The following is a 23,558-nucleotide window of genomic DNA, read 5'->3' as shown; positions in this document are numbered from 1 at the left end:
CATGGTGCTAGGGTTGAGAGACATGTCCCTTCAAGGGCCCATGGGTTAAGCATGATTTCCAGTGTGTGGCAATGCTGAGAGGTGATAGAGCCTTTCGGAGGTGGGGCCTAATAAGAGCAACTTAGGTCACTGGGGATGTGACCTTAGGTCAAAGGAGATAATGGTTCCCTGGACCTTCTCTCTCTCTGCTTCCCAGCTGCTGTTAGCTGAGCATTGTTCTGTCATGTGCTCCAACTATACCATGATGTCTTACTTCTCCACAGGCCCAGAGTGACAGGGCAGTCAATCATGGACTGAAACTATAAGCCAAAACAAACCTTTCTTCCTTATAAGTTGATTTATCTTGGGTATTTGTTACAGTAATGGAAAGCTGGCCCAACATGTGGTTTTAGGATTAATGACCTGGGGCAAGTCAGCCTAAATGGATAAGCCTCAGTTTTCTCATGTTAGATGGGGAAAATAATTATACCTTTCTCATGGAGTTATTAGAATTAATTGAGAAGATACCTCCAAAAATACTTAGTAGACTTACTGGCATGCAAGAGGTTTTTATAATTGTTAGCTATTATTATGTGGTTCAAATTCAAGAGTTTCCTCACATAGTGTGGGTGGAAGCCCTGAGTTATTAAAAAGAGGGGTTGGTAATTTTTAATTCAGAAGGATTCAGAGGTAGTGTACAAATTATTTGATGATGGGCATCTGAAAATGATTTCCAGTTCCTAAATGTCTGGTATCAACCCATCCTAAGTGGATCAGTGGTAGCAGCAACATTACCTGTTTGCCTGTGCTCCTCGACATTAATTTGTCTTTATCAGCAGAACTTGTGTGGCCATTACCAAAGGATCTGGTCCACAACTTAAAAATAATGTTGAGGCGGGCCAGGGATTTAGCTCAGTGGCACTGAGCCTGTCTTGCAAGTGCAAGGTCCTGAGTTCAAACCCCGGTACTGCAAAAAAAAAAAAAAATAATAATAATGTTGAGGGCTGAGGTGTGACTCAGTGGTAGGGCATTTGCCTAGCATGTGTAGGGCCTGGGTTTGCTCTCTAGCACTGAGAGGAAAGGTTAATGCAAAGTGTGTAGAGAAAAGAGGAAGCAGAGATGGTGAATGCTTTGGTTTTCTCTTTTCAAGGGAGCTGTGCTAACAGAAGCAGCCCTTGTATCACATTAGACCTAAAGAGTGGTCATTGCCTGACGTGGCCACTAGGACTTGCTCTGAGCAGTCAGGAAGCAGGATTCCGTATGGGTCTCCTCAGCTGATAGCACACGAGTGGCTCCTGCTGGGGGCTGGTTGAGTGGTGACAAGAAGCCTCAGTACCTGCTGTGCAGTGTCCTGAAGACCCAGAGCTGACTCTCCAGGTTGAGGCTGCGCATGGCTGGCTGTTGGGTGAACTTGGTGTGGCAACTGCAAGTGCTCATGACTTTCCCTTGCTGATTGTGCGCAGATTCAGTCTGCCTTGTCTACAGGGCCCAACTCTCAAGGAATTTCAAATGTTTAAAAGCTAAACCACTAACTTTCTCTTTAAAAAAATGTCAGGGCTGTTTTTTTTTTCTTTGAATTCAAGGATCTGCAGCATTAGGTTATGTGGATTAAGTTGTGGCACTCCCTTCTCTGAAGGCATTGTATGATATTCTGCATCACTGAATTTTATAAAGAAGTATGATTTGGTTTTGAAAACTGATTTGAGAATCTATGGCAATTCCTGAGGTACCATTAGACACGGTAGAACTATGGCATAGTCAGCAGCATGGTGCATTAGCAAGACCTCAGTGTTTTGTTTGGGAGGGCTCTCCCTCCTCCGCTGTCTGCCTCCTCCCCTGTGGACTGTCCACTTCAGCCAGAGGTTCACTCATGTTTCAGATGAAGAGCTGTGTTCTAAACTGCTGTCTTTCCCCCACCCTTCTCTCCTTCTCTGTCCCCACCTCTCTAGCACTGAGGATGAAAATAAAAGAGGTGAAAAAAGAAAATGGTGACAAGAAGATTGTCCCCAAGAAGAAGAAGCCCCTGAAGTTGGGACCCATCAAAAAGAAGGAACTGAAGAGGCTGGTGCTGTTCCTGAAGAATGGGGCCGACTGCCCGTGCCACCAGCTGGATAACCTGAGCCCTCACTTCCTCATCATGGGCCGGAAGGTGAAGGGCCAGTACCTGCTCACGGCTATTCACAAGTGGGACAAGAAGAACAAGGAATTCAAAAACTTCATGAAGAAGATGAAAAACCATGAGTGCCCCACTTTTCAGTCAGTCTTTAAGTGATTCCAACTGGTGGGGGGTAGGGAGCGGTGTGGGTGGGGGAGAGGTTGGACAGTGGATGCTCCTGGGGGCTGTGATCGCACACACACTGCTCCTGTTGGTGCAGTGGGTGTGGACGCTGCAATCAGCTGGCTTTGTTCTCACAGCTTCCCCACCCTTCCCTTCCTAGCACCTCACACCCCAGGATAGCCAGGTCAGGTAAGGAGGGCCACTCAGCTTAGGAAGGCTTTGGACAGCTGCAGCGGGAAATGGCAAGCATAGCACAAAGGGGCAGACCCATTGCACCCAGAGACACAGACACTAAAAGAGAAAGTTTCTGGATAAGTCCCAGTTTCAAAAAAAGAGGGATCAGGCAAAAAGTGAGAGGGTATCAAACTGTCATGGAGGTTGTGAATTGCTTATGGATTTATTGGCTAACCTGGGCCTTGGAACTAGTGCCTTTTAGCTATTGGTGAGTCCCGTCGCTTTCAGTTTCAGGGTAAGTTCTCTTTCTGTCTGCATTAGATAGGAACAAATGCATCCAGGCTTATCATATAAGATCTGTTCAGAAAGTAACAGGTGCAGGGATGCAAAGCACTCATGAAGTATATAATTGTGGGAATGAAGGGACCAGGAGGAAGGTGACTGCCTGCTGAGCCCTCGGGCCTTGTGAGTGTCTCATGGTGAGTCAGCCATGGTCAGATGCCCTGGCCATGGAGGCTCCCATCAGCCCTCTACATAACCTGCTCTCCAGATACTTAGAGGGCTGGAAAGAAAGAAGAACACAGAGGGCAGGAGGAAGAGGAGCATTTTCAGGGTGAGGAGGGAGTGGTTAATAGTTTTCCAAAGACAGTTAAAGAAGAAAAAAAGATTCAAAATTAAAACAGTTGAGCAAATAACTAGCTGGGTGAATTGTGAAGTTGGATGAAGAGCTTTGTATGCTAATTGGATTTGTTTATTCATTTCACATTTTTTAAAAAAAACAATGGTAAGACAAAAACCCACTTACTTTTCAAGGTTTAAAAAGCATTGAGCATTTGAAGAGTGAACAAAGTCCAAGTTCTCCTGATCAACTTGTGGCTGCTCTTGAGAGTGGTGGCTCTCCAATCTCCCCGGGCATTTTTAGTAGGAGGAGGATTCACCCAGCAGCGAAAGGCCAGCTTTGGACCCTCCTTCCTGGGCAGCCTCAGTCACCCTGGAGCCAGTACTACCAGGACAGTTTCACGGTGCTTCCCATCTCTGCTTTCCTATGAAGAAGCCAGTTCATTTTAGCTTGGTTGCCCATAGATCAAAGAGATTCAGAGCATCCTGCCTGCCTGACCCCTCCATGTTTCAGTTTTCCATGTCTCAGCAGGAAAATTGACACAGGGTCCCTATCCAAGAAGAGAGTTTTGAAGACAAACCATCTCTGGTTTTCCCAAATGCCTGCAGATGTCCCCCAAAGCCATTATGCTTTAGCAATAATGTAAATAAAGTAGTTCTCTAGAAAACTTTGGTCCTGTTGTCCAATATAGAGGAAGTGTTCGAAAGGATTAATGTTAATGTCTTCCGCCAAAGCCTGAGTTTTGATTTTCTATTGCATCTCAAGGACCTTAGCAGTTGTTCCTCTGGGTGAGTGTTGAGACCTGATCTGGGTGAGGCAGTGAAGTTGTTCGCTGTCCCCCTGTGGCCCTGGACCAACACAGAAATGGGAAGATGCTGTTAACTTGAGAGACTCGAGTCTGGAAGTCATCATGCCAATTAGTTACCTATCTGACTGCTATCCTGAAGTAGTTAACTGCTCACAGTTAGCAATCCCGTCATTTTAGTACCTATTTGTCCTTTTGGACATTTAATTATAAAGTATTGGGGGGTCTTCTATGATTTGCTTGTAATTTTGGATGATTTTAAAATGTGTATATATATTTAGTAATTAGATATATTCTACTTCCGTGTTGTCCAACTGAGATGCAATTTCATGACTACATGGGGGCTAGGCTTTAGTTTTGGTCAGTTAAATCAGGAGTTCAGTGCTCATGCACATCTGCTTATTTTGACAAAATGCATTCCGCAGCAGGCGCTGTCTATATGGCAGTAGCCATAAGAGAGGGCTTCAGCTGGCGTACAGTAGCAGCTGTCACGGAAGCAGCTTGGGAATGTGTTTCCATGGTGTGAAACTCTCTGAGTGGGAATCTTCAGTAGGAAGCAGCAGTTTAGGCAAGGGCCCCGCGACATTGGACATGTGAGTTACAGCTGCAGGTTTTACCCCAGCCCAGAGTTGCTGGCCATTGAGTTTCAGTGTGTACTTCAGTCACGACTTTAGATACCAGTGCTGTCCCTACATCAGCAATTTCAGGATGAAAAGAGCCCAAAGTTGCATTATCACTAACCTTTGTTGTTCTCAACAAGGGGTATAACAAAATCAATATGCAGACTCATTGGCTTGGTCATTGGTTTCCAAAAGAGGCCATCCGTACATGATTTGATAATTTTTGTTAGTGCAAATGTCAAATTTGTAAAGCTTTAAAATAATCATTCTGGAGAGTTCTATATGAAGCTATTCGCAGAACTTCACTAAATCTTTCAAGAATATTAGTAGCTATCTTAGAGGATAGAGTAGGAGGTGAAAATTCCAAGAACACTTTATTTTTAAGTATCCTGTGTGACACTTGGCTCTTGATATTGGTGGATTAGCACCAAGTTCTCCCCAAGGCAGAAGCCAGTCAGAGCCCCACTTTCCATTTGGATGTGTAAATTACCTAAATTCCATTTCCCAAGCCTAGGATCTGTTTTTCTCATCAAACTCCAAGTTACTGGCCACTGTGCTGTAGTTCCATAGATGTGGGGTGCGCAGATGGTCTGTTCTGGAAGCGTACATGGGGAACTTCCCTGGAATGACAGGCCGGGTGCTCTGACCTGTCACCAGCAGATACACAGGACATGGATGACATTCCCGTTTCCTCCTGTTCTTCGTGTAGTAACTCCTCTTTTAGAGTCTCAATCTTTCACAAAAGCTTCGAATACTGTGAAAATGTTTTACATTCCATTTCATTTGAGTTGTTTTTTTAACTGCATTTTACCAGATGTTTTGATGTTATCACTTATGTTAATAGTAATTCCCACATGTGTTCATTTTATTTTCGTGCTTTTCCTCCCATGTATTCACTTGACTAAAATCACTCAATCAATGAAGAGTGTGCGTTGTGACTTGCTGCCCCACCAGTCATATCCCACTCACCCTCTTCCACCAGACACCCCCCACACACCCCAAGTTGTTTCAGTGGTGTCTTCTAGCTCCTGCTAAACAGTTTTCAAATGGTGACTGGGTGTGGGTGGGCTGGACCCACAGGCTACCCGACCTCTCTCTCTGTTTACCATCTGCTCTGTGAAGAGCTGCCTGAAGTGTTTCTCTTGGTGTGTGTGTTTCAGATCAGAGAGAAGGTTAAATACTTGCTCTACAAGAATGTAGTTTTCAGCCCTGCCCAAGTTTCTTTTCCACGTTTCTGGTTTCAGATACTCTTTCCCCTCTGGTCCAACTCAAGGTTCAAATTAGCAGCTAGAACCTGACAACTCATTAGTGTCTGGAGCTTGGAGCTGTGTGAGACTTTGAAAAACACCATGTCTTCATGCTTTATAGGTGAGAAATCTAAGATGTGATACAGCAGGGACTTTCCAGGGGATTGCATGGCTCCAGCCATGGAGGCACAAGTCACCTGCAGAGCGGTTTCCTTTTGGACTCAGAGTGGCACATTCTGCAGTGCCCAGGCTGCTTCCTGTTAGGTCACTGGCATCTTGCCTGAGGAATTCTTCCATCAATATTTAGTTGTGATAACTTCATCAGTGTGGTTCCCTGATTAATAAACCACCCCCAAACCCGAGAAACTGGCAGTTCTCCCCCAATGTGAGTAAATATCCCCAAAGCACCCAAAACTGTGCCCAAGCAAACACCATCTTTAAAGGCCTGATGTGATAACCTGCAAGGGTCTTTCAAAGTCATGCTCTGGTACAGGCTTCCCCACACTGCTCACCTGCCTGGTGCAATCCTGAGAAGCTAAGCCAGCCATCTGAGATATTGGCATTTCCTTTTGGCTCCCTTGTGTAGTAAAAAGGAAATTTTTTTTAGGCTGGATATAGATGTGATTGTCACCCCCATGAAACCCCATCACCATGCTCCATCATTTCTCATTGCTTTTTTGAATTTTATTCTTTTTGAAAATCTGCATAAGGATGATGAAGTATGTGCAAAGGCACCTCAGCTCCACCCCACATGGATTTGTACTGGAGTTTGGGGTGCCCAAGGGCCAGGGCTGCTTGGCCTTGTAGGGATGCTGGCAGCACCATGAACAGTAGGCTTGGCCTCACAGGCACTGCCCTACCAAGGGGCAATAAGAGACGTGATCCACAGTATCCTCCAAGTTAGGTTGGTTTTACTTCTAAGGCTGGCTCCCCACAGTGGGCCCAGAGGAAGTGAGAGCTGTGCAATCACAGGAAAAGCAGATGTGTATACCTGTATACACATGCGCATGGGTCACTGAGGTGACTTGCACACATTGTTCCCAGCTTCCACCCCCAGGATCCTGATCAGGAGAGTTTGCCAAGGGCCCTGGACCTTGAATTTGTAATGACTACACTTAAGTTTTTCAGGTGCCCCTCTTCACACTTTACTTTGCAAAACATTCTAACAGGACAGATGAGGCTTGAGGATGAGATGCAGGAGATTATTTTGGTATCTTCCTTCACTCCCTATCCACCACCATACTGCTTCAGCCTTGTATAAAATTCGTTGAGCTTTTCTTACTAGATATTTGTCAATAGAAGTAAATTATGAAGGGGAGAGAATAATGCTTTACTCCTGTGTAACTGGGTACAACTGACTCTCCAAAGAATGCTCCTCAGACATCAATACACACCCAAGTCACTGAGGGACTAGTGTTAAAATGCAGATTCTAACTCAGATGTCTAAGGTGAGGGATTTTTGCATTTCTAATGAGCTCCAGAGAGGCTCCAGTGAGGCTGAGAGCTGCTGATCTGCACAGCACACATGGATGGGAACACTCCAACAGTCTCTGTAGAGTCCTTGCCCTGTTATAATAATGCCGGCTCTGGGATCTGGATACAGAGCCCATCTACTAGAGATTCAAAACATGAAACATGCTTTGATTTGAAAAGAAAATCAAGCCAAAAAATTGGAGCCAGTATAAACCCAAAGTTGGGGGCTTGCTTATCTTTGAAGCCAGGTCCTTGAGGATCCTGGGTGGGTACCTCTGATATATACCTCCAGCCTTGGATTTCATTTTGTGCTGGACAATCTACACCCTCAGTCCTAGATTCCAACCCCTTCAGGCTTGCTTCTTTTCCTTTAGACTCATTTTGGAAACTGACAGATCCCATCTTTTTTTTTTTTTTTTTTTTTGCCTCCTTCCATAATCTATTAACATTCCAAACTCTGTCCTTTACAGGATTTCCCCATCCCCAGCTCCCATCCCCAGCCTCTGACAGAGCTGGTTGGAATAAACCAACTGGTGACATTTACCTGCAAAGGTAAAGTAATTTGACAACAGGAATTTGACAAAAGAATTAGGACTTCTCGTGTTCCATTTGTTCACATTTTGGCAGTTTCAAATTTAGGTTATATGAGGAGCCAAGAAAAAAGGGGTGGCTAAAATCTTTGGAGGGGAAATCCCATCTCTTTGATAAACTGAGCATGTCTGCCAAGCAGGGCTGATTTACTAGTGGGAGCAAGCATTAGGAATTTCTGTTAGCAAAGGCCAAGCAAAGGTGCTTTTTGTAGGTTTGGAGAAGATGGGTACCAGAACAAGTTCCAAATGGGGCAGAAAGCTCCTGCATCTTTGTACATCTGTGGACTATTTAGATAAGAAGGGGCTGCACTTAATCACAAGAGAGCTGCTTGCTTACATAAAGGGAGGGAAAGTTGCACGTGTGTGTTTAAGGAGAGAAAGGATGTGAGAAGGAGAGAGGATCCAGCAGTTTTTCACAGCTGAAACCCTACCACCTGGTTTTAATTAGGATGACCTTCCTATCTACCTAAGCACCAGGATTGGTGGATGGGGGCTGGCAGTGAGGAATTTAGAATTCTCACAGACCTGGCCTGGGGATTTCAGCTGTGTTCTGCTGTGGGCAGCTGTAAGTTCTGGGAAAGTTCTTACTGCCCCTTCCCACGTCCAGGGCCTAGTGCCCTGTTCCTTTAGGAAGCCTGTCCACCATGGGGCCGGGTAGAGTCCAGGGCCAGGGTTTCTCTGAAACCCTAGGTGTAGGACTTCAAGGTTAAGAAACAATCATTACCCAGAAGCACCATTAGATTTCCTTCTAAGAGAGAAAATTGGAAAACAGAAGATCCTTCTGAAATGCTTTATCCATTATTTCATCCCTGTCAAATTCTTTAATGACTTACATAAGCATCCACGGTCACTATTTCTCCCAGTGAATGGTTGGGGAGCAGAAGGGGATGATTTAAGAGCCTCACTTTCCATTTTGTTGCCTAGTTCTCTGGAGACTTTATGCAGATCTGAGTGACTGCCTTTTTTCATAGATGATTAAACTCATCATCTGAAAGAATGGAAGGACTCCATGGCAAGACCCAAGTGGTTATTTCACAATGTGGCCCAGGTACAAAAAGAGGGGGTGCCACAGAATTAAGTAGATTCATCAGGGGTCAGAGCTCCCTTCCAAGACCAACATGAAGCCATTGGGAATCTTTATTGGGCTGCTAGCTGTGGCAGATTGCTCAATGACTTTGAGTAGTAAAACTTCCCTCTGGGATGGCAAATCAGGCCTTGACTTGCTTGAATCCTGGGGGAAGCCCAAGAGTTTCTGCAGAGGAAGAATAAAAAGAGGAGGAGGCAACCAGAAGTTGGCTAAAGAAAAAAATAGTCATCAGCCTGTAACAGGATGGATCCCCACCTATCAGCCACTGCCATGTGCCAACCCCCTGCATCCTGTCATAGTTCTCTTGGGTAGTTTCTGGTGTTTGGATGCCTCCTTCCTGCAGAGCTAGACCTGACTGACAGCTATTGGAGGCTGGTTGTCAATGTTGATGACATCCTACGATGGAGACAGGTTAGAAGTCCATCAGGACCCATAGACTTGCATCTATTCCCAATTGACTCATTCCTCACACCCTAACACCTCGCTTGCCTCCACCATGACTCTTCGGGAAGAGAAAGGACAGCTGGTATGTTCTGCTCAGTTTGGCTTCTGGCAGAATCTTTCCTTCCTAGGTTCTTCACTGTAACCTGATTTCTTCTCTGAGCGGGAGAGCAAACTCCATCCTAGGGGCTCATCTTCTTCCCTGGCCTACACATTTTCCAGCAATCCTCAGACTGCAGCTGCAGTGGGTCAGGAGAATAGTCTCTATTCCTGTCTGGTTTGCTATTTACTCACCGCCTGGGGGATGGAAATGTGTTTGTGCAGAAGTGGATCCAACTATAGGGGATAGGGATCCAGCTTCTAAATCAAAACTCATGTGTTTTAAAAGGTGCATGTGTGTGTGTGTGGACACACACACACACTCACCAAAGTCACACACGGGCCTAGGGACAGGGCCACAGTCTCACCCCAGAAAGCCCATTTTTTTTCCCTCAAGGTTCAAGCTGCTCCAGCTTTTAGTTTGTGGCTATTGTTCTAACAATTACTGTTATGTGTTCAGATGATTATGCATGGTGTTTGGAGTGTTCCTTCTCATGTAATTGCTTGTTTCCTACTGAAATTTCCTTGTCAGTCTCTTTCCTTGTTGCCATTTTCATCTGCCTCCCACTCTGCCTGACCACCAGCGTCCTCTGTATCCTGGATCCCAACCAGGTGCTGCCATCACAGGTCTCTGCTGGCCACAAGAATTCAGGGCTGGGAGCACTCACTGACCCTGGCCTGGCTGAGGGCCACAGGGAGCCATTTTTGGATGCTGGTCCAAGCATCAGGACAAGGGAGACTTGACAAGGGCCTGGCCTGCATCCTGATTTTGGATTAGGCCAAATTCAGAGTGCATTTTGCACCCCACCTCCAAGTATTTCAGATGAAATGTGACCCTTGTGTTTCTGATTCATGTGCACTTAACTCATTAAAATGTTGATTTATATGGGGTGGGAGATGTCCAAACAAACCTCTAGAGTCTGTACTTCAAGCCAAATTTTTTCTTGGGGACTTTTTGTGGGAAGGGTAGGTGGGAAGAAGAAATCCGAGGTTTCATCTCTAAGCTGAGAAGTTACATTCCATGAGGAATGAGACTTGCATCTTGCCAACAAGGATAGGAACTTTGACCATTGGAGTTGATGGGGGTCTCTGTTGGGCGAATTGTGTGCTTCTGGACCTAATCAGAACCACCTGGCCTTCCTCAAGGCCCAGTCACTGTCCAGGCTTCACATAGCCTTTGAACTTGACCTGTGCTAAACATGAACCAGTATACATAAAAGGAAAGACCAGAATCCACTAACAGGAATGAATGTGCACCTACAGAGAGCTCTTGGAATTTTACACTTCACACTCCAGGCTGGGCTCTCTAGTTCTTCACCTGAAATTCCAGCAATGACCTCCCAGGAACACTAATTTCCTCCTTTCATAGTCCCAACCTTCCTGGAACTTAGGGTGCATTTTTTTATAGGGTGCACAACAAACATGTTTGGAATAGGACAAAAGAATGAGGCCATCTCTTAAGTTCAGCTGTTTTTTTGAGGTGGGGGGAAATGTTAAAAAAATGGAACCCTGAACTGGTATGGGAAGAATATATCTGTTCTGGGGTGTGTTGTGTATGTGTGTGTTGGTGTATGTGCCTGTCGGTATGTGTGGTGTTGAGGTTGGGACCTAAGCATTTGTGTTGGTGCTGGTGTCCCTGTGTGTCCACTGTCAGGGCACTGGGAGCTTTCCTTGCACCTGCCTTACCTTGGTATGAGTGGGATGTTGAATCCTGTCATTCTAAGTCTGTTTTGCAATCATAACTCTTGTGTCTTGAGTGTATTTTAATTATTTCGACCCGTTTGTAGGAACCATGAGGTCAGCACCTATAACAGTAGTCTGTGTCACCTTCTCCATGCCATTGCCCTCTCTGTGTGATGTCTCATGCATGGCTTTTATTCAGATAACTTGAACTGCTTAGTTCAGAAGGAGGAGGCCTCAGTGTTACAGAGCATGGCCCATGTGGGAAGGGAAAGTTTCTCTGAGGGTTGGAGAGGATGGCACCTGCCAATGGCTTTCTGTTCCTGCCTGGGATCGCCTTTCTCCCTCCTGTCCACCCTGCTAGGTTGAAGTTGTTTTCCATTAAGATAACTTTGTTTTTTCACTGTAACAGAAAGATGGGGAATTATTTCATTAGACTTGTATTTCTGAAGACTGGTATGTCTTCACAGATGATGTCCGTCAGCCGCTGACATACCAATAAAATTAGGAAAAAGTTGGTTTCCCAGTATTTCTTTGGCAGAGGACCCAGTGGCTAACACTAGATTAGATTAGAATTAAGGCTCATAAAACATCGGGCCAGTAGCCTGGATGCTGAACACTCTCTCACAAGATCCCTCCAATTGCTTATTTTTTTAGAATAGCAAAATGTCAGCATTTGGTTCCCCACTTGGGACTGTTTACTGACTTTTAGGATGGTCCCTTTTGGTTTAAGTAGTCAAGATCTGAGCTCACTAGGAAACCTGAGATGTTTTCTTCCAAATAAGATCACTTTGGATTTTTTACATGGAAGTAGTTCTACGGGTTTCCTTGCTATAGGACTTCGAAAGCCGTATTATATTCAGAAGGCAGGAAAAGGCAACAACAACAACAAAAACCAAACACCACCACCACCAAATCAAAACTCAACAAGATAACAAGAAGACAGCAAATCCAAAAGATAACCTCCTCTGTGTAGCACAGGTCTGCAAAGAAAGGATTTCTGATAATCTCATGTATAGCTCTGACAAGAAAAGTCACCAAGCAGGAAAAAGTAGCTTCTCCCTGGCTGCAGACCAAGACCACAGGGACACACACATGGCAACCAGCAGGGCAGGCTTCGATCTTGTCCTTACAGTGGCATCTTGAGAAAAGCCAACTGTTCGAGCTGGCTTAAAGTGCTGTTCCTTACAAGCAAAATGATTTTTAAAAAGATATATTGCATTACATGAAAATTTTTTTAAATTTCTGTGCCTTCAAGAACAAAATCAACAGTGTAAAAAGACAGCTCCCAGAAGGGGAAAGAATATTTTCTAATCATATGTCTGAAAAGGGGTTAATATTTAGAATATGTAAAGAGCTTCTATAACTCAACAATAGAAAATTCAATAGCTTGATTTGAAAATGGACAAAAGACTTAAATACACATTTCTCCAAAAAGACATGGGCCAATAAGTACGTGATAGTTGCCCAACACCCCTAATCATTAGGAAGACACAGACCAGAGCTGAATGGGAAACATTGCTAATCGTTAGGGAGACGAAGACCAGAACTACAATGAGATGCCATTTCACACTCACCAGGATCATCACTATCAAAACACAGAAGGTAGCAAGTTCTGGGGCAGGTGTGGAGCTCTGCGCCCTGTTGGTAGGGGTGGGAGTTGGAACAGTTGCTGTGGAAGACAGTATGGACCCTCCTCCCCCAAATAGAGTTGTTCTGTGATGTAGCAATTCCACTTCTGGGGATAAAGCTAAAACAATTGAAAGCAGAATCTCAAAGAGATATTTGTACCGCATATTCATGGCAACCTTATTCATAACAGTTAAAAAGGTGGAGATGGATGAGTGGAAAAATAAATGTGGTGTGTACATATGATATTACTCACTTTTAGGAAGGAGGGAAATTCTAGCTCATACTACAACATGCATGAACCTTGAGGACTTTGCCTTAAGAGAAATAAGCCAGGCACAAAAAAAGACAAATATATTTGATTACATTTATATGAAATATCTGTATGTACTCCTATGAAGTACAGTAGTCACATTTATAGAGATAGGAGAAAGAAAGCATACCTGAGGATCAAGCAGGGGCAGCGAGTTCACAGATGCAGTTTCCATTTTGCCTGATGAAATGAGATCTGGAGAAAGATGGTGGTGATGATTGTACAACAATGTGAACATGCTTTATTTCAGAGAAATGCACCCTTTCAGAGGGTTCCAATGATAAATTTTGTTATGTGAATTTTACCGCAATTAAAAGTAAAAAATAAATTTAAAAAATATTGTTTCCTTTCTGATTTCTGAGTCAAAAGAGGTTTTCCAAAGTCCAGGAATTTGTGGCTTGAATGCTATGTGTGCAGTAGACCCTGATTCCTGAATTACTAAGTGTAGCAGTCCCCTAAAGGAAAAACACTTCATGAAGTGTTTCCAACTCCTTCTGCTTACCGCACCGAAGATGACAAGAGGGAAACAGAAACATTAGAATTAAAAGTGATCAGACCTCTTGCAATGGCAAGATTTTCCAACTTGGGAAGACAAGTTACATACAACCACCCACAATACTTACACAGACACACACACACACACACACACACTCACTTTTCCAGCCAGCTCAGCATCCCCAGTGAGACGACGACACTCCACAGCTTCCCGGTAGAGGAGTGGGACCCCAAACTCATCTCCCAGGGCCTCCAGGAAGGAAGAGGAGGGAGTGAGGGGACTTCAGAGAGAAACTTACATGGCTTACCTGGGTAACCAGTTTCTGGTGGGGCCAGAAAAGAAGCCTGGCCCTTGGGCTGGGCTGCCCACACCAGGAAAAGCATCTGGAAACATTTTCTGTAAGTCAACAAAGCTCTCATTGCTGAGGCTCAGGGTGCACTGGTCAGTGGTGCAGTGTATGCTTGGCATGTGCAAGGCCCCTGTTCTATCCCTAGCATCCCAACAACAACAATATCCTATTACACTAATGTTATGTCTTATTTGCCATTTCTTCTCCTTTACCCCTTTAAAAATGTCCTTATTTTCCCCACTCTCTTTCTTTCTGTTTTTTCTTTCAACGTGTTAAAAAAAATCTTCTTTCATACCTCTTTCTTTGGTCCCTTCCATTCCTCCAAACTTCTTGTCTGTTTTTCTCACTTCCTCCTTGTCTTTCTTTCTTGGCTTGCCTTTATAGTTCATGATACAATCTTTGGTAGAAGGACTAACCTGGGGATGATCTTATTCTGAGATATGACACAGGACTGGGGATGCTCGTGCTGGCTGAGCTGCCCAGGAGGAGTATGTCTCTGCTGAAGGCCTGGAAGCCTCTGGGACAAAGGCAGACCCAGATGGAGAACATCCCTCCTCCTCACAGCTCTTAGTCGCCTTGTCTAGTGGGTAGCCATGTCTGATTTACAGCAGGGCATCATGGCTGAATTGCCGGAAAAGCTGCCTCTCCAGGAGGCAGGAGGAAAGAGGGTTTGGTTCCTGAAGGTATGAAATGTGTCACATTGCTTTTGTACACTGCCATCATCCTGGTGCATTCTCAGATGTGAGAAAAAAACAAACCACGATTGTTTTCCAGACCAGCGGCACATTCCTTCCAGAGCTCATCACCCTGTAATCAAGCCTCGTGCCTGCCACGCACACCAGGGGCCTAAACAGAAGTGGTTTCCCTTCACACAACACCAGCCCATCTTCCATCTGTCAAGTCTGCTTCCTCATCTTGGGACAACTGGCACCGTGCTCTGACACCCTGCTAGGCAGTAAGAGGCCTGTGAGAGATGAAAGGAAATGTCCTAGTTCTGCTCGACTGAGACAGGGGACAGCTGGTGTCCTTGTTTTCTGAAGAGCTGAGAGAGGCACAGAGCACTTCCAAAGTGTCCGCTTAGCAACCAGCCCTTTCCCCTGGTGCTGGTGGGGTTTTCTGGCTGGGGTCCATCAGGGTATGGACCTCCCTGGGAGTGGATGACAAACAGCTATTGTCTCTGCCCAGCTTGCTCCTTCCAGATGGAGGGAGATGGCAGTGTTGTTTCAGTCACTGGTGGAAGTCAGCTTTATTGAGTAGCTGTTGGGCCAGCTATAATGAAGGAGACAAAAATAAGGCAGACATAAATCCTGCTGCCAGGAATTTTATAATCTCAGAGGGAAGGTAAGAGAGGGAAATGGGGAAGGGATGTAGGTATGTACAAATGGCCCCAAGGAGCCCCAGAGGAATGACGTCCAGGAAAACAGCAAAGGTGGCACAAGTGGCCCTACCATAGAGCCCTGGAGAGAGAAGCAACAAGGTTGAAGCAGAGAATGATGGCATGGGACTGGTGTCAGGGGCCCATCAAAGGATTGTGCTCTGGGGACATTTCTTCATCAGATGCTCCCTTAGGAGGGTACAGAGGGCAGCAGGGAAAAAGGAAAGGCAAGACCTGGACTGGTCAAGGGCCTGCAAGTTTTGTTTTTTCATGTCTTGAGCATTTATGTATTTATTCAATTTTGCTTGATATATAATATTTGGACATATTTATGAAATATGATATGATAATTTGGATGATGATAACTGCATGAATCTCAAAAAGGAATCTAAAAATAGTTGATTTCATAGAATTTGAGAGGAGAAGTGGTCACCAGGGGCCAGGTAGAGTAAAGAGAGGAAGGCCGTGGAACATATGTTACTGTGTGGCCTTGGTGTCTTATGGGGCACAAATCTTAGTGTCTGGATCCTGGGAAGTGCTGTGGTTGGGCCACCAGAGCTCAGAGCATGGGCCAGGGACTGGCTGTCAATTGTCCATGAAGAAAGAAGTGCAGAAATTGCAAATTGATGGAGCAAAATTTTGTTTTCTCTGTAATAATACAAACATTTTACTTCTATTTTATAGTGTTTGTATTCAGTTTTAAAATATTCATATTTACTATTGTTACAAAATATATATCCCTGGTAGAATGGACAGAAAAAACATTAATGGGCCTTTCAAAATGGGTATCTTTTGAAACCATTTTCCCTGAGAAAGGTTCCACGTTCCTTCAGTGATGTGTGATCATATCCCACACCATGGCTGAGGTCAGCTTAACCTGTCTTCTCTCTCCAGAGGGACCACACAAGGCACATGCCATGCCTTCCATCTGTGTTGAGGCCCACATGATGGGGCAGGAACAAGGCCTTGGGGTATTTGTGAGAAGAGGGGCTGTTGTTTGGGCTCTGCTTGTGAGTGCCTTGAGGTACTGCGGCAGATATGGATCAGTACCCTCACAGTCCTCCAAGTAAAGTTACAAGTGAACCTGGGAGAGGCCAAGCAGCCGCCTGCTCCATGACTGTGGCCCTCTGGACTCTTGTCTTTTTTCCTATGGACAATTTTCTGGAATCTCTTATTATCAGATGCTTTACTGAATGTGCTAGTGAAAGAATGCTCTATTTCCCCATCCTCGCCTTTCCACCTGCTCATTGCGGCCCTGTCCTGGGAACTCATAGTTCTCTGGTCCCTTGCAGTACTAAGGCACAGTCTCACCTTTATGTACCAAATAGTTTAGACTAGTCTAAAAATAATTGTAAGTTCTCATTCAAGTTAAACTCGACCTTCCCTTGGCATACAACCTCAGAAGCTTGCAATGGAGAAAGAGCAGGTGGCCCTTTCTGTCCTTGTCCTGTTTCCTTGCCCTCTGGTCCTCCTGCTTGCTGGGAAGGGAGGGTCAGGGGCTCAGCTTCAATAAGTGCAGGTCATCTGACTTGCCTGGAGCCCGTTGCCGGGCTTTCCCCTTTGGCCCTTCTGTGAATTGTTGGAGACCCTCTCCCCTCCTTGTGGAGATGTCTCATTTTCCAGCCTATGAGGCAACAGCCTCAGTTCCTGTTTGTAGGTGCGGCCCACACCTGTCTGTTGGGGTCACTTGGTCCTATATGCAGCATTTGTGAGTGTGGCCCTTTACATGGCTTCCATTTAACCACAGTCTGCCCGGAAGAGATCCCAGTGTGGCCCTCTCATTACTCTGCCTTTTTAACCAGTGACCCATGCACTCTGCTCAGCCTGTTCCACTGAGCCAGACTTTGGGTCCTCCCAGTTTCAGAGAACATCTCTCAGGGCCCCGTAGGAATGCACCCACTGGCTTTGGCCATGGTCCCAGGGCCCTGTTGCTTGAGGTGGCAAGAGCAAAGTGAGCTTCCATGTCAGCTTCAGCCAACCCCCATAACCCTCTTCCAAGACGGACATTCTCACTAGCCCTCTCCTAGCACCTCCTTTTATCCTTTCAAACAAAGGAAGGTAACGAAACACACATCATTTTAATACAGAGACTGCAATAAGATTAATCCTAAGCAACACCCTGCTGCTGCATTAGAGAACTGAAAGCTCACACCTCCTCACTCAGGTCCTCAGGAACAGTGAGGGGCTGGGGAGGTGTCTGTTCCTACGTGGTGATAGCATGTGCAGATGTCCTTCTGCTGTGAACTAGTATAAGACTGTGCACAACATACACAACAACTATTGACAGGCACTGGATAATAGGCAGCCTGGCACTGGGATTGCTGAGAGGAGGAACAGTCAGCCCTGCTATGGCCCTGACTCTCTGCTTGGTGTGGATTTTGGAACCATGTATAAGAATAGGGAGTTGAGAAGGCCCTGAGATCCTGCTGAGTTTAGGGGATAAAGACTGGTACTGGGGAGGCTGATGTGGTGGGGTTGTTGAGGCAGAGGACTGGAGATGACCCACATGGGGAAGGAGCTCCACAAATGCTCAGGGGGCCAGGCTGAGTGGGACAATTGGAGCCTGGATGAGAACACCTGCTGGAGAAAGACCTGCCACTGAGCATGTGTTGGAGAGAGCATTCCAGAGCTCCTACAGGACTGTGAATCCTTCCCTCCACCTCAGCAAGAGGAGCCTTGCTCAATACTGTGAAAGTCCCACAAGGTACACAACCCGAATGGTAGAGTTTTACTGCCTGGAACAAACCCTTCCCTAGATCTGACTGAAAAAGGATTTTTTTTTAAGCCCAAAAGATTAAGCTGATGTGCAAATAGCCAACTGTCAGTATAAAACCCAACATTCATTAAAGAAATGCAACAATACTTGACTATCAAATTCACAAAATTATTAGATTTGGAAAGTAGTAGGAACATGTGACCCAAAGCCAAAGGAAAAATAATTACTCAAAAGAAACACATCTAGAAACAACATATCAAAGGACCAGGAATTTAGCTCAGTGGTTTCCCCACCTGCTGCGCAAGCACAAGGACCTGAGTTCGATCCCGGTACCAAAAAAAGAAAAAGAATCCTAGATAGTTTTAGGGGCTCCTAGAGACTTCTTAGTATTTTCTCTGTAGATGATCATTTCATCTACATGTAAAGATTTTGCTTCTACCTTGCCAATCCTATCCTAATTGTGTTATTTTATTGCCAGACTATTTTGGTTTGGGCCTAGGTTTCAAAGTTTAATGGACAGATGAAGAGTAGGCATATTCGCCCTTGTTCCCCACCTTAGGGAGAAGGCATTGTATCTTCTCCATTCATATAAGACGTTCTCACTGAAAGTATGGAGTACATGTCTTTGATCTGTTGAGAAGGTTCTGTTCTACTTCTAGTCTCCTGATAGCTTTTACCATGAATAGCTGTAGAATTTAGTCCAATACTTTTTCTCCAACTAGTGACAGGATCATATGGCTTTTTCCTTTCCTCTGTTAAAATGATGACTTTTGGGGGTCGATCTTCCAATGCTGAACCAACACTGCCATCCCTATAATAAAACCACTTTCTACATACTGCCAGATCTGACTTCTAATAGTTTGTTTTGTTAAACAAATTTTTATCTATGTTCATAATTTTTTCTTCTATTATCTTTATCCAGTTTTAATATTAGCACAATGTTGAGTTCCTAAAATAAGGGGAGAAGCGTTCCTTCTTTTTTCTGCTTTAAATGTTTGATATAATTTATCAGTTAAAATGTATATGAGCCTTTTATTGTCATATAGGTAGGTTTTCAAGCTAGGAATATCTCTTTAATAGGTGCTATTCAAACTTTATATTTCCTCCAGAGTTAGTTTCATTAATTGGTCTTCCAAGGTACTTCTTAGAAGTTGTCAAATGTATTTAAAAAAGACTTGCAATATGTCTTCTATATCCTTTTAAATTCTGTAAAATCTGTGGTAATGTCTCCTAGATCTTGATATTGTAATTTTAAAAATGTATAATTGATATTGTGTAATAGGAAAAAAAGTCTAAAGGAGCAGGGGAAGTGGGAGGGGTAGGGGAAGGGAAAGAAGGGAAAAGAAAAAATATGAGAAAAGGAAAAAAATGGAAACAAAGTCTTTGCAAATAGGGAAAGTTGGAGGGGGTGAAGGGAGGGCAGGGAAAGGGGAAAAAATAAGAACCAAGATACTCATGGAATGGTACAAGATCCCAATGATGAATGTAACTGTATTTTATACCTGAAATGTACCAATAAACAATGGAAAAAAAAAAGAAATAGAAACAACAGATCAGATAGAATTAGTTGAAAACTATTTTAATTTTCTACATTACTCTCCCCTTGGCTGTGGATAGACTTAGTGACTCACTTCCAAAGAACAGAGTATGGAAGGAAAGAAATGATGCCTCCACAGAGAAGCCCAGCAGGTACAGCCGTCACCGTGTGGCTGAGGTTTACGTCACTGGGATTGTGTCAGTTTCCCTGCTGATACTCTATCATAGGAGGGGATTTCACTTCTGCAGCATTCTTCCCCCAAACCTCGTATAACCTCAGCTTAATGTGAAGAAGAATAGTTCCCTAATTGCGAGACATTTGCAAAATGTAAATGACCTTCAAGATCACAAAAAACAAGGAAAGTTTGGAATGTGTACCACTGTGCAGAAAAGACTGGGAAGGAAGGCAAAATCTTAATGCAAGGTAATATCCTGGACTGAATCCTGGAACAGTGAAAGGACATTAGTAGAAAAAGTGGTGAAATATCAATAAAGTCTGGAGTTTAGAGCAGAGTAATGTACTAATGCTAATACATGTATTAGTTTTCCAGGGCTGCTATAACAGTATCACAAACAAGGAGGCTTACAACAGGAGACACCTGTTATCTCATATTATCTCACAGTTCTGGAGGCTAGAAGTCTGAATTCAACCATTTCCAGGACATCCTCCTTCTTAAGGCTCTAGGGAAGAAGCTACTCTCTACCTACTGGTGGTCACAGGAGAATCTGGTCTTCAGATGCCCAGTCTCTGCCTCACTTATAACATGACATTAGGATGCCAGCCATACTGAAGTTAGGGTCCATTCACTGTACTCCAGTGTGACCTCATCTCAACCTACCACCCACATCTGTAAAGGCTTGTTTCCAAATATGGGCACATTCACAAGCACCAAGGGCTAGGACTTCACCATCTCTTTTTTGGGGAAATTTGATTCAACCCATGACATTTAGTTTTTACAAATGTTACCACAGTTATACAACATGTTAAATGAGGGGAACCTAAGGGTATGGTGTACAGAAATTTTATACTACTAGGGCAACTTTTCTTTTCTTTTTTCTCTTGAGACAGATCTCTCCATATAGTTCAGGCTGGCCTTGGACTCTATCTAGCCCAAGCTGGAACTCAGTATCCTCCTGCCTTAGCCTCCAAAATTCTAGGCTTACAGGTGTGCACTGCCATGTCCAGACATACCTTGGCAAGTTTTCTACAAGTCTAAAACTATTCTAAAATAAAAATTTATTTTAAAACCAATTGATATTAAATGTGCCCAATATGTTCAAAAACCTAGGGGGAAATGTGAGGATAATGAAAGTATAAATGGAAGATATTAAAAAAAATCAAATTCAAATTCTAAAGCTGAAAAATACAGTATCTGAAATGAAAGGTGCTGGTTCCAGTTTCTGGTTCCAAATGTAAGAAATTTGAAAGGTTGCTACTCAGCCCTTGCATAAAGTAAGGATCTGAACCAACTGAAAAATCAACTACTCTCCTTAGAGAAATGAGAGAGTAGGGTACACCACTACCCGCAAGTTGAAGAGATAACAGAAATACAGAGAGCCACAGTATCTGGGTGCAACAGCCTCTGTGGGAGCAGCACTGGGTAAGAAAGCCTGAACTATCACAGACGAAGAGTTGGAAGCTAAGTGTGGATAAGGCTTAGAGTTAAACAGCAAGGCAGAGCTGGTCCCAGGGCACCACACATATGTGAGTTTCCTCTCCAGCAGTAAAAACTGGAGAAGGAGCCTCTTCACTCTTCCAGCAGGATGAGGGGAGAAGAAACCACGTTTTAACAAGTCAGTGGGTTCTGTTCTAAACCAGGTCTGTGCTTGGGAGAAACCAGGTAATGAAAGTCTAACCTGATGGGGTCTTCTAGAGCCTAGTTAACCCAGGGACAGGAAAACACCCAATCCCAGTCAGCCCTCCCCTCCATATGAGGGAAAGGAGCACCAACTCCAGCTGCTCTACTGGTCCTGTCCTGCCTCAGAGGGGATGGAGACAGAGAAGCACTGGTGACGTTCTCGGTCCACAGGCATAGGCTCACTGAAAGACAGACCTAGGCACAGGGTAAGAGAATGTTTCCCCTCCCCTTACATCTCCTACCATATCACTAAGTCTCCTGACTAGAGTTCCTTTCCTCAGTACATCACATCTAGCTATGAAAAGAAAATTGCTAGCCATACTAAAAAGCAAAACATAAATCTGTCATTTGGAAGTGGGCTTGGATATGCTCTAGTGGACAAATTAGACAGCAACAAGAATACATGCATATGTAATATAGGAAGAGAGATGGAAACCCAAGGGGTGTGTATGTGTGTGGATGTGTGTATGTATGGGGGAGCTGGAAAATACCCCAAAATATTGCAGCACAAATGAAGAATGGACTTCTCTTCAGAATGGACAAGTCTTTTGACAGACTTGTTAGAATGGATATAGCTGAAGAAAGAATCTTTTGGATATATCAATAGAAACCTTCAAAACAAAAAAGGCAAGCAAAGAGAGAGAGAGAGAGAGAGAGAGAGAGAGAGAGAGAGAGAGAGAGAGATAGAAACAAAGAAAGGAAAGAAGGAAGGAAGGAAAGAGAAGGGAATAACTTGGAATTGTGGTTCATCTACAAAAGATCACATATTTGTACTGCAAATTCCAGAAGGAGAAGAGAAAGGAACAAAAGAAATATTTGTAGGAATAATGAATGATAATTTCCCCAAATTAATGCCAAACACCAAATCACAGATCCGGGAAGCTCAGAGAATCCCCAGAAGAATAAATGCCCAAAAAACTATACTGAGGCATGTTATTCTTAGATCACAGAAAATGAAAGATGAAGAAAAAAAATGATGCCTGAGGAACAAAACATATTATCTATAGAGGAACAAAAATAAGAATTACATCTGACCTCTCAGAGAACATGTAACAAGGTGACCTGGAGTGAAGTATTTGAAGTGTTAGGGCAGTCTAAATTCAGTACTCTAAAATTATCCTCCAAACGTTGTTATGGCTTGTGTCTAGATGTCCCTTCAAAGCCTCATGTACTCATAGGTGGGGCTTTTCAGAGCTGACTGGAACTAGGATGTATGATAATTAGTTTGGTTTAGCGTAGTTCAATATATGGATAATGGAAGCCTCACCCTGCATGTGGGTGACACCCATCAACACCCTTGTATCCTGAATGGAATAAAAAAAGCAATGAAGAAGGCTGACTGCTGCTGCTGCTGCTTGCTGCCTATTGCTTGCTGCTGGCCACAACATGAGCTATTTCTTCTCTGCAATGTCCCTCTGCCATGCCATCCTGCTTTGGAGCCAGCTGACTATGAACTGAAACCTCTACAAACTGAGCTGAAATAGACCTTTCCTCCTTTAACTTTGGGTGTTGGGTATTTTGTCCCAGCAACAAAAAAGTAACTAAGACAAAAGTGAAGGAGAAAGTCTTTCTTACACAAACAAAAATTAAGAGAGTGTGTTGCCAATGAACCTGCCTTGTAAGAAATGTTAAAAGAATATTTTTGGAGAGAAGTAAAATAGTAGGGGTCAGAAATTCAGAGCTACATAAAGAAAGACAGAGCATAAATGAAGAATAAGTAGAGACAAAATAAAAAGAGAAGAGTTGATTAGGCCCACAGTAAGTAGGAAGGAAGAAATAATAGAGAATATAAAGTGATAATATGAAGAGAATGGAAAATAGTGAACTATCAAATTCTTTGAACAGAACAATAAACTTCTATACCGTTATATGGGTCAGGCAAGTTCAAAACAGATAAGACAGAATTACTAATATCTAGAATAAACAAGAAGACATCAGAGGCCCCATGGGCACTAACAGGATAACATATATATATATATATATACACACACACACACATATATACACACACACACATATACCTATATATATATATACACACACACACATACATATATGGTGGCAATGCATTTGAAACCCAATGAAAGGAACATTGCACTAAAACAATGCCAATTATGAAAGTGACTCAGGAAGTAAAAATGTGGGATAGACTCAAATGAATGAAAGAAATTAAATTAATTAAAAACCTTCCCA

General features: G+C 43.8%; 1 protein-coding gene across 1 annotated transcript in view; it reads left to right on the top strand.

The window, feature by feature from the left end:
* Sfrp1 (secreted frizzled related protein 1) overlaps window positions 1-3,717 on the top strand; it is a 39,257-nt gene extending 35,540 nt beyond the window's left edge. The window contains exon 3 of the mRNA XM_004855447.4: window positions 1,929-3,717. Within this exon, the coding sequence (XP_004855504.1) occupies window positions 1,929-2,251 (323 nt within the window). The 3' untranslated portion in view covers window positions 2,252-3,717. The remainder of the gene's footprint in view (window positions 1-1,928) is intronic.
* The last annotated feature ends 19,841 nt before the right edge of the window (window positions 3,718-23,558 follow it).

The sequence above is a fragment of the Heterocephalus glaber genome, unplaced genomic scaffold (genome assembly GCF_053883595.1).
Source record: "Heterocephalus glaber isolate CG9 unplaced genomic scaffold, H.glaber_assembly_v1.0 deba00001461, whole genome shotgun sequence".
In the NCBI taxonomy this organism is placed as follows: domain Eukaryota; kingdom Metazoa; phylum Chordata; class Mammalia; order Rodentia; family Bathyergidae; genus Heterocephalus; species Heterocephalus glaber.
This window is presented reverse-complemented; position numbering and strand designations above follow the sequence as displayed.